Here is a 12561-nt window from a genome sequence, read left to right on the forward strand (position 1 = left end):
TGCAGTTTTCATACGTTCGAAATGAATTGGTTAAATTTTAATGCAATTCTAAGTGAACCGGTTCAGTTTTAAACTATTTTAATTAAACCGGTTCCGTTTTCATTATATTCGAAATGAGCTGGTTCAGTTTTGATGATATTCGAAATAAACCGGATCAGATTTCACGCTATTCGAAATAAACCGGTACAGTTTTCATTATATTCGAAATGAGCTGGTTCAGTTTTCTTGATATTCGAAATAAACCGGCTAAAATTTCACGCTATTCGAAATAAACCGGTTCAGTTTTAAACTATTGTAGATGAAGCGGTTCAGTTTTAAACTTTTTTAAACGAACCGGTTCAGTTATCATTATATTCGAAATGAGCTAGTTCAGTTTTCATTATATTCGAAATGAGCTGGTTCAGTTTTCATGATATTCGATATAAACCGGTTCAGATTTCACGCTATTCGAAATCAACCTGTTCAATTTTAAATTATTATAAATGAACCCGTTCAATTTTCATAATATTCTAAATGAGCTGGTTCAGTTTTCTTGATATTCGAAATAAACCAGTTCAAATTTCACGCTATTCGAAATTAAATGGTTCAGTTTTCATGCATTTTATGATGAACCGATTCAGTTTTAAACTATTTGAAAGGAACCGGTTCAGTTTTCATTATATTCGAAATGAGCTGGTTCAGTTTTCATGATATTCGAAATAAACTGGTTCAGTTTTCCAGCATTCTAAATAAACCTGTTCAGTTTTAAACTATTTTAAACGAACCAGATCTGTTTTCATTATATTCGAAATCAGCTTGTTCTGTTTTCTTGATATTCGAAATGAACCGGTTAAATTTTCAAGCATTCGAAATAAACAGGTTCGTTTTGAGCTTTTATAAATGAACCGGTTAAATTTTTAACCTTATTTAAATGAATCGGTTCAGTTTCCGTAATATTAGAAATGTACTTGTTTGAAATTAACCGTTTCAGTTTTAATGCAATTCTATATGAACCCTTTCAGTTTAAAACTATTATAAATGAATCGGTTCTCAGAATATTCGAAATACCAGTTCCGTTTTTAAACTATTCTAAACGAAACGGCTCAGTTTCAATGCTATTCATATGAACCATTACATTATTCATGCTATTCTTAATGAACCGGTTTAGTTTTAAACTATTATAAATGAACTGGTTCCGTCATCCATGATATGCCAATTGAACTGGTTCAATTTGCATGTTATTCATGAAACATTTCAGTTTTCATGCTAATCTAAGTAAATCTGTTTAATTTGCTAGTATTCTTTATGAATCAGTTAAATTTTCATGCTATTCTATATGAACTGGTTCATTTTACATGTCATTATTAATGAAAATTTTGATTTTTGATACTTTTCAAATGAAACCTGTTCATTTTTCATGTTATTCAAAATTTTTGGGCTGTTCATCATCATGGTTTTTCAAACAAATTCGTTTTGTAGCAAAGCAGCGTGAAAATTGTCCGATTCATTTATCTCATTATGAAAACAATCCCTTTAGAAGTTCAGCTCATGATTTTCTACAAAGTTTTTACCATCAAAATTGATAAAAGAAAACAAAATCTGTTATATATAAATGTTAGTATTTTGCATGTTTGTTATTCAGTCATATAGATTGCTGCTGATCCATTTATTTGTATTGAGTTCGATATGCTTTATTGTTTTATATAGTAAGTGTTGATGTGAAATGAAAACCAAACACTCTCTACACGACACTATTATACTCACCTTATTAACCACTTCACCTAAACTAAACTTACCACTTATACACGCATTATCACCAAATGTCTACACTACTTTTTTTTGGTTTATTTAATTTGTTTACCACATAGTTTTGTTTAGCTTTTTTTTCATCTAATCATTGCCATTTTAAACATGCCTAAACATATGCTACACATTTTGTAGTAAATTAATAAATCTATACAATTCCAATTTACAGTACATACAATTTGTAAAACTCCAGCAAAAGAAATCAATTTTTTGACATCGTTTTGTGGTGTCTGACATAATTATTTGAACAAATTCTGACTGTAAATATAGTACGAAGTTAATGTAAAGAATTTGTTATTAAAAATTAAAAGAAAAATTACTTTGACTTTGTTACGTTAAGGACAAAATGAAAATAAGCAATTTTGTATTAAAATATTTTTTTGTACCCTAGTAAACCGATGAAATACATTCACCATAAGATTCGGTGTGCTTCAGCAGCCCTTTTTTCAAATTAAAAAAGTAAAGCAAAACTTCCCGCATTTGATGCTTTGTTGGAACATAATTCGACATTTACGATCAGAATTTTATGTAGAATAATCGAATAAAACGAATAAATGTTCATATACATTTAAATTTATTAAATTGCTTAACATTTTTCATAATTCCAAATTTAAATAAGTAATAATGACTCACAAAAATTGTATTGTTTCTGGAATTCGACAAATAACTAAAGACAAAGGCACTTTTGATCACTGTAGATGAGTGTTCAGATAGCTCCTTCTATAAATATATAAATATTACTGCAAGAAGTTACAATTCTAAAAACAAATCTTTCAAAATTTTTAACTTAGGACTTGAACCAATGAAAATAAAAGGTACGGAATAAAATATTTGTATTTAGCTGGCGAAATATTAGAAGAATCGCAATTAGTAATCAAAATATTAACTTAGATTAAAGTGGAGTTGAATGTGATGGAGAATGTGATTTTGAAACGGTCGTCGAAAGTGATATTGAGGATGACATTTGTAATGATTACATTAAAATATATGAAGGTCATTATCTTAAAATATATGTATGTATGTATATAAGTGATGTTATTTAATAAATCGAATGATGAACACAAATATTGCAAACTAAAGCTTTGTTGCAAGAAAAGCATGGAGTTCGTCTTATACATGATTTTGAACATCTTTGTCTAAAATGGTACTAAACTTTTTCCCCACTTTAATAAGCAAAGATTCGGCAACGTTGATAGAGCTAGCTGTATAATACAATTTGTTATAAATAACTTAGAAATAGTGAATAATTAATTTACTAAAGAATTAGTTACTCAATTTAAAACCCGAACGACGTAAAAAAGTTCTTAATACGTCAAATAAATCAAATTTTTTAAAGCATAGCTCCAAAACGGAAACTAATGGGTTTGCTAGTCAATTGTTTTGTAGATTGTTCGGGAGTTAATCTGATCCGAATATTTCTGTTGAAAATTTAATGATGGACTTTGTTTTCGAATGTTTTTTAACATTATCAATACTTGAATTGTTAACTTTAATGTTATTTTTTGTTTCTCTTTAACAATAAAATATTAAAAAACCGACATCAAAACTTCATTCTTTACTTTTTTAAAAAAAATTAAATTATTCGAATAATTCCATTAATTTTAAACGTGTGATCGAATTATTCGAACAAGTTAAAATCTCTTATTCGAATTATTCGTTTGATTCGAACAAGAGAAAAATTGAATAATTCAAATACCCTAGTATCTACACAAGTTTTGCTCCAAATATGTATTATATATACGGAATTCATGTCACCAAACTTTATTATGATCGGTCCATAATTAGTCATAGCTTCCGAAAATCACTTTAACATATACATAAAATTCAACATAAATAATTTTTATATAGACATAAATCCCACGATCTAATTTCATGGTGATCGGTACATAATTGGTCATAGCTCCCATATAAGGCCGACTTTCGAAAATCACCCACGAATATAAATTATTGAAATTTTAAAAGAAAAATGTTTTTGCTCATTTATTTAGTGCAGGGTCCAGCCCCACCATACTTTCGTACTTGTTTTATTTGCAATTCTTCCAATTGAAAATTGAAATTCTTAATTTCATTTGGAATTTTCTCAATTTTTAATGTATAAATTCTCAATTTCATTTGGATTTTTCTTAATTTCAATTTAAAATTAATTTTTTTTTGGAATTTTCTCAGTTTCAATAAAAATGTTGTATATCAAATACCATTAGGCTCAAGGTACATTCAGGATACATTTCTGTCGAGCAGGGGGTCGATTCTGGTTCTGTGAAACTGTGAAATAAAAAGTTTTTTCATATTTTCATAGAGTTTTTGATTCCCGTTTAGTGAAAAATGATAAATAAATTCAAATGTTTTCATATGAAAAGAACAAGTGGAATAAAACAAATTGAAGAACGGGAATCGCAATTTGTGTAATTGTGAAATGATGATAATGAAAAGTATTTATGAAAACGAAAAGGAAATATTTTTTTTCATTTCACCGTTTAACAGAACCAGAATCGACTCCCAGGAAATATATTTATTTTCATTAAAAAAAAATAAGTTTTCATTAAAAAATTAACTAAACATTGAGAAATTTCCATGTAAAGCGTCCTTAAAACCAAAATTCTTTTAAATTTATTTTCAACATTACAATATTTAAACGCCCTTTTATTGCTACTTCGGCATAACTGATGGCAAAGTATTTTTATAAATTGTTTTTTACTTGAATATTCAAAGGGTTGTCGATTATTTTGTTAGTTTTGCTATATTTGCTAGTTTAATCCCACTTTCTCAATCTCTGGTTTTAGTTTTTATTGAAACATATATGTAGTTCCAATTAATATCGCCACGATGAGAAATAACCAGAGACTGAGAAAATGGAGCTATGCGTTCAATATTGGTGGATTAATTATGCGGCAGTTCTGATAAAATTTTGCACAAATTAGTTCTAAGTACTCTGAAATTATACTGTAAAGTATGGCGACAATTGGGCAACATTTGTCCCTAATCCCCATACAAGGTCCTCCTCTGAAAATGACATGAACATTTATAATTGTCTTATAATAATTAATATCGTGATGAAATTGGACAAACAAGTTTTATATGAAACTTTGTCTTTCTACCAATTGTGAGCATCGGTCCATAATTGACCTAACCCCCATATAACTCCTATATCAGAAAAATATTTTATTGTCAATAAATAATTTGATATTAACATTAATTTCATGTAAAGTTTTAAGAAATTAATCACTCTATCAAATTCTGTACAGTTCAGACCATAACTGATTCGAGTCCCCATAACTACAAGATTCAGCACAGCCGAATTAAAAAACTCTTACTTTAAAGATTAACTAATCTGTTGTATGTATGTTCACTAGAGATGCCAGATTCAGAATCGCAAAAAGCTGGACATTGGGTTTTAAAAAGCTGGAGAAATTAAAAGAAAACTGGACATTAAAAATATGACCGAGAAAATTATAATTTTGGTTTTGTGTAAATATTTTTTTTAAATATACTAGCATAACCCGGTGCACTTCGCTACCCCTACCCTAGTAAAATTAAAAAAATATGAATGGAAATACGAAAATAACACATACAAAATTTTAGAATCTCTCAATTACAGTTCACTTGATAGTCGAAAATAACTAACTAATTTTGTATGGGAGATACCACTGCTCTGATCCCACCCATTTTTAAACCTTTTATGTAAATATCAAGCTTTACTTTAACTTTCCTTTATAAGGGAGGGGTCATTCCTACTAAGCCGATCATGCTTAGCTAAACTTCGAACAGGGATTAGGAATAAATTCGTTTTTAGCTAACCTCCTTAGAATGGTTATAAATTGATTGATACAGAGTTTAAATTCTTTTAGAATTATAGTTCTCCAGATATTCAAAATTAATTATTTACTTTGCGTCATAACCACTAATGCAATCCCGACCATTTTCAGCCAATCTGTGTAAAATGGTAAGAGAGCTATGCGGACAAAGTTTGAAGAACCTTGCAATTATTACTTTGTATGGGAGGTGACTCACATCCTTTTCCGACCTCTCCCATTTTGGGTGCTATGCCCTCTAATCTAATCCGCACAGTAATAAGAAATTAATTCGCTAAAAGTTTAAACACTTTTACAATTATAGTTCTACAGATATTCGAAATTAATTATATACTTTGTATAAGGTGTGCCACGCCCACTATTCCAATCCCGAACAATTTCAGCGAAACTATGAAAAGTAAAAGAGCCATTTAGACTAAGTTTGAAGAATCTTACAATTATATTTCACAAAATATTTAGAAATAACAATTTACTTTGTATGGGAGGCGACTCACCATTTTTTCCGACCCGTCCCATTTTTCATTAAACTTCATGCAGTGATAAACCGTTGAAAATCGTCACAATTATAAAATAACTATTTACTTATCTACAATTACATATTTACCCCTATATGCATAAACAGTTTTTTAAATTTAAATAAATTTAAAAATTGTTTATGCATATGGGAGTTAGAAAATAAAAAAAACACCTTCAAAATATATTTATTAAAGCGAATTTAAATTACTAAAGTCGTCTTCTTTGTTTTCTATAACAACTCTCACTTAAAACAGAGCGAAATCATTACGGTTTAATTGTTTCTCTTATTTATTTACAGCAATAAATTGGACAAACACGCATTGCTTTGTTTACTTTTTAGCTTAACCCTGCAGTTCATTGCACTAGTTCCGCTACGTCGAATTCGTTGGCCACTAAGAACTACTACTAGTGAATTTTCAACCCACTCGCAACGTTATTGACTGGTGAATTTAACACGGGGATGTCATTGCAAGTGGCCGATTGGCACACTCTGCATAACACTTCACTATTAAATTCAGCATTACATGTGGCCATCGAAGTGGTATATTTTAGAAGATTTAATTTTTCTTGAATTTATTTTCAAAAACTTAGGACAAATAGCTGACTATTGCTTATTACTGAATATGCTGGTGAAATGTAGTGCAAGTGATAACCATTTATCTATCACTTTAGCAGCCACATCGAACTAGTTAGTTGTAGAAGTAGTAATATAGCTAGTGTAAGGTTTCCAATTGGCACTTTTCAAACTGCTGGGAAGTTTCACATGTACACGTTTTTGCATATGTGTTAATAACATCTTTAAACGCTTATAACTCCTAAAAAACTGAACCATTTTCAATAAAATACATATTCTGCACTTCTGTGAATAAATCCCTTTAAAATGATATATTTCTTGCCCAAATTGAATGTATAATGTGAGCGTAAAAGGGGTCTAAAGAAATCGACTTGCCTATTAATATAAAAATAATATTTATATCCATTGTAAACAAATTTCAGAAACACCCTCAAATTCAGAAGTTATTCTAAAAAACAGTTTAGTGATGTTCTTCAACTTAACGACCAATAACTCAGTCAGTTTTTCTTCGATTTTAATTTTTTTGCGGGTTTTGAAAGAACTCTTATTACGCTTTAAAATGACGTGCATTTTTTGATACATTTGTAAATGAGTGAGTTGTTTCAAAATAACTCAAAATTTGGAGGGTGTTTCAAAATCTCTGAAAACGGTATTTGTATGTCCTCACCTACGCTTACAAACCCCATTTGGTCGCTTTTCAAGTTTTAGTGGGTAATAGAAAAAATCGGTTGATTTAATTTCTTTTTAATATTTATAAATAAAATTTAAATCAGTCGATTTAAAAAAGCTTAAAAAATAAAATTTGAGAAAAAGTAAATTTTTTTAATTTTTCTGCAATTTGTGCGCTTCGAAAATAATTTTTATACCCTACACCACCATAGTGGGGAGGGTATTATGCGTTTGTGCAGATGTTTGTAACGCCCAAAAATATTAGTCTAACACCCACCTTAAAGTATACCGATCGACTTAGAATCACTTTCTGAGTCGATTAAGCGATGTCCGTCCGTCCGTCCGTCTGGTCGGCTGGCTGGCTGTCCATGTAAACCTTGTGCGCAGAGTACAGGTCGCAATTTTGAAGATATTTCGATCAAATTTGGTACAAGGACCAAGCTCAAGGACCAAGCCTATTGAAACTGGCTGAAATCGGTCCATTATTTCACCTAGCCCCCATACAAATGTCCTCCCGAAATTGGACTTTATCGGTCATAAATGTTTAATTTATATATGTATCTCCACAAATTCCGCTCCAAATAAGTTTTATATACACGAAATTCATGTCACCAAATTTTGTTACGATCGGTCCATAATTAATCATAGCTCCCATATAGACCCGCTTCCGAAAATCACTTTAACGTGCATAAATCGCTTAAAAATGTTGGTAAACACACAAAATTCAACATAGTTAACTTTAATATAAACATAAATCACACGACCTAATTGTATGGTAATCGGTCCATAATTGGTCATAGCCCCCATATAACCCCACTGCCGAAAATGACTCAAAAATATAAATTATTGAAATTTTAAAAGAAATTTTTTTTTCTCTTTTACTTAGTGTAGGGTATTATATGGTCGGGCTTGACGGACCATACTTTCTTACTTGTTTTTATATGTCGTAGTGGAAATTTTTCTCCTTCATGCCAAAAGCTAACGAAAAATCGATGGCACAATATAAATCGACCCACCCTAGTATAAATAAAGAATTAAAGTAATAAATAAAAATTAAATACTAAAAACACTGCCACTTTATTTCGTTTTTGAGCTTACGGATTTACAAAATTCCTAGCCTTTAGATATCTGTAAACAATTTTGAAAATCTATACAAGATTCGTTTAATCAGGTCCAATGACAACCGGTTTTTTCTTTAGTATAGAGATTGTTTAAAATAGGAAATAGGAACTCTTTCAAATAAACATACAACTTCTCTAAAATTCTCGAATTCATTGCTTTCACCTTTGGTAAACAAAATAGAACCATATCATTTGACAAAACTTGGTATTTGTTTATAAGCTTCACGAAGGCATAGTTCATCGTTATATGTATATTTCTTCAGATATTTCTAGCTTTTGTAAATCTTCCCAAGAAAATAGGACATTTTATAAATTTAAAAATGCAATTTCGTAATCACCAAAGTCGTAACCATTTTCGAAATAGCTAACCGCTGTTTTTAAAAAATTTTATAATTCTATCTTAAAAGTTTAATGTTCATTATGCGAAATATTTTTCAAAATGGTGTGTTATGCAGAGTATGAAAACAAACAAAACATTTCGCAAATGTTTGCAAAATGTACAAAACAAATCAAAATTTTTATATTGATGTCAATTAAGAAGAATCTTCATTGCCATCATAATCAGAAATTCCCATAAAACTTTTTATAACTTATTTTGTTCCTTTCTTCAAAAAATACATACACTTTTTTGCATAAGTTATTACTGTGTACTAATGGATATTATTGTCGAAAATTTCAAACAAATTCAATTTTAGCTTGAAACTGGACAGGCATCAAAAAAGCTGGACAATCCAGCCAAGTCCAACCCTGTATCACTGTATCACCCCCTTTGTATGGTGGATGTTTTTCTCATTTACATCTTCATCTTGAATAAAAAAAAACATTTTTTATGGTTTTTAGCAGTTTTTTAGCATGATTTTAAAATTAATATTTTTGTTAAACATTTTCGACTTTAACTTCGAGTTATGAGTTAGTTTTGATACTTTTTTCTCTATTAAATGTTCAATATTCGGCTAAACTTTTCCTAATACTAATGCAGGGAAAATTCCATCCCAGGTCCTGCTGTATTATAGGGTTATATGTTATTTATTCCTCGTCCATATATAATCTGGCATGTCACATACTTTGATTATTGTTATCAAGAGGAAGGACCTTTATTCCAAATCGTAATTTCTCAATCTTATGTTAGGTATTATGTTAATAAAATATTTCTTGTAGTTTCCCGACAATTAATTTTATTCCAACCTCCTGTACAGATTTAAATCAAACTCCATATTAAACTGAAAACCTTCCGAACCTGAGCTCTACTGTTGACCCAACCAAATATACTTACAGCACTACTCTCTCACAACACAAAACTAATCAACACTAACACTTTCACTCTCTCTCTCTACCTCATACAATCTCTAAAATGATCATTTCAATGTTTACATTTCATGGCTCATCATAAAAAAACAATATTGTGTGTCTTTTCTCTCTTTCTCTTTCTCTATACAAACGATCGCTCACTCACGTGTGATAAAACGTAATATTGTTGTTTATGTAAATTCAATAATTAAAAATGTCATACATGTCAATTATATAACAACAACTCACATGACTCAAAACAAAATTTTAAACAAATCAATCACACGCGATTTTTGATAAACAAACTAAAATAAAAAAACTTAAACTGAAACGCGTTTTAAACTTTAAACCATTTTGCTCATACATATACAAAAAAAAAATCATAAAATTATGAGTAATAATGCAGATCCAGTGCAGGGCAATCAAATATAATACAAACTCAACAACAACAACAACAATTTATAAAACGTCATCAAATTATTTATCACCAACAATACAAATTGAAAAAACCCCAACACTATGATGATTGTCGGGACTATCGTAGACTTTTGGTGCAGCTGGAAGAAACCGAACGACGTTTTGATGAATTTTGGCGAACACATCGTAATCGTCTGCAGCAATGCCTGGAGTTGAGGAAATTTGAACAGAGTTTTAGAGAACTACAGGTAAATTATCTTAAGTTTAACAAGATTCTTTATTTTTAATACTTTTGCTTATTATTTTTAGTTTTCTTTTGATGCCCGCCTTAAAACCGTTTCCGAAATGACCGAAATTGGTGAGAGTGTTGAACGTGTTGACAGCTTAATCGTGGAGACACAAGACTTTCAAACACTGTGTGCCAAAGACATTGATAAGGCGGCTGAGGTTATAGCGGCCGGCCAGCAACTTATTGGCTCGCGCGGTGTTTACCCTTGGGAAGTCGTACAACCAAAGTGTGATGAACTGCAGCGTGTTTGTGATATAATCACAGAACGTTTACAGAAACGTTTGGAAATTTTAAATAAAAATCATGAGCTAATGGAGAGAGTTGAAAAGGTGAGATTTGATTTTTACTTATTTTTAGATTTAATGGAACTTTTTTTATCTTTTTTCATGGTGACAGGCTAATGAATGGTGTGCTAATGGCGTCGAATTACTTACCTCCCAACGCATCGAAAAATGTTCTTCATCTCATGAGTTGGCCGAACAAAGTCTTCAGGAAATTCAGGCTTTTATAGCCTCAGCCTCAGATTTTAAATTGTCTAGTCCTAGTGAATTTAAAAAGATTTTCTTAGAAAGTACCACACCCGAAACCAAAGCTTTAGTATCACAGGTGAGTGATTAAATCATTTTTTATGCTATATTTATTTTTGAGTCAAAATTACCTATATAGAGATTTTGTTCTGCCTAGATATAAAACTATCATTTGAGAGCAGACAAATTTGCTATATTTACGACAATTATTCTTTCTACAGAAATAAAGATCTGTTAAGAAAAAAGAGAGAATAAAACAATAAATTAGGTTAGGTTCCATGGTCAGCCAGTCTTCAAGCAGCTCGTCCATTAAAACTGATCCCGTTGTCTCCGAGGTAAACATACCAGATTCTCTGATAAAGGGGTGGGTCTTCTAAGATTCATCCTTGATAGCTCATCTAAACAAGATAGGAATGGGATTCCGAGGATACGTTCGATCATTGGCAGAATAGGTGGGACACAGTCTCCTCTTCTTCTTCATTACGATAGCTTCTACAGTAGCTTGTACCGTATACCCAGTCTTCTAGCGTGTGTCCCAATTATACAGTGTCTTGTTATAAAGGAAACAATTAGCCTTATTTGCTCACGACGGAATTCCATACGGTCCAAGTCGACTTAGTTTTTTCGGATTTTTTGATTTTAACAAACAATTAATCAATCAATGGATTGGAAACCCGTATCTGTCTAGAGAAATATATATCGTGAGATCTGAAGTTTTTTTTTTAAAATTCAAGAAAAATTTCACTTCAGAGTTTTTCTTCTGAATAAAGAATTTTGTTCTTTTTTCTCTCAAGAGAAATCTTTCGTTAATCGGAAAAAAATTTTCAGGACAGACTTTTATTTTATCAGAATATATCTCTCAAGAGAATCTAGAAAATTAGTCAGAAAAGATCTCACTGGATATAGAAATATTTTCTCTAGTGTGGGAAAAAATCTCTTGAGATCTTTCAAGAGATCTATTCTGACTAAAGAAATGTCGCACTGGAGAGTTTTTTTTATTGACAAATTCGCTGGAAAGCTCTTTTCGTGTTGATGAAAAATCTATCTTGATAAGGAATATCTTCTGCTGGCTTGATACACAAAAGATCTAAAAAATATATCTTGAGAGAGAAGAAATGTCTCCTGACTAGAGAAAAATTAAAGATATTTTCTGTCTGGAGAATAAAGAAAAATCTACTTGAAGAGATCTTTTCGGATTAGAGAAAAATCTATTGGAAAATTAAATGGAAACAAATCTCTAAGGAGAGACTTTTTTGTAATCAGAAAATATCTCTTAAGATATCAAGTAAGAAATGATCTCTGTCTAGAGAAAAAAATATCTTGAGAGATCTTTGTTGACTAAATAAATATCTTCCTGGAGAATTTTTTCTCTTGGGATCTCTGTAGAGATCTTCTCCGAATAGAGAAATATTTCACTGGAGAATTTTTTCTGACTAGAAAAAAATTCAGTGGAGAAATCTTTTCGTATTAAAGAAAACAATCTCTTGAGAGAGAATATTCCTGACTAGATATAAAGAGGTGTCTTGAAATAAATATTTTGTGTCAAGAGAACAAATTTCTTGATGGA

At 30.5% G+C, this 12561-nt stretch overlaps 1 protein-coding gene across 7 annotated transcripts in view; it reads left to right on the plus strand.

Moving 5' to 3' along the window:
- Positions 1-12561, plus strand: part of LOC135961080 (guanine nucleotide exchange factor DBS) — a 272808-nt gene that overhangs the window by 75472 nt on the left and 184775 nt on the right. For 4 of the 7 annotated variants that reach the window (XM_065512553.1, XM_065512558.1, XM_065512557.1 and 1 more), the window contains exons 6-8: positions 10306-10426; positions 10488-10796; positions 10864-11073. In XM_065512553.1, the coding sequence (XP_065368625.1) occupies positions 10306-10426; positions 10488-10796; positions 10864-11073 (640 nt within the window). Of the gene's footprint in view, positions 1-10167; positions 10427-10487; positions 10797-10863; positions 11074-12561 lie in introns of all 7 variants that reach the window. The other 3 variants (XM_065512551.1, XM_065512554.1, XM_065512552.1) reach the window with 1 other exon arrangement.

Source organism: Calliphora vicina, chromosome 5 (genome assembly GCF_958450345.1).
Source record: "Calliphora vicina chromosome 5, idCalVici1.1, whole genome shotgun sequence".
In the NCBI taxonomy this organism is placed as follows: Eukaryota; Metazoa; Arthropoda; class Insecta; order Diptera; family Calliphoridae; genus Calliphora; species Calliphora vicina.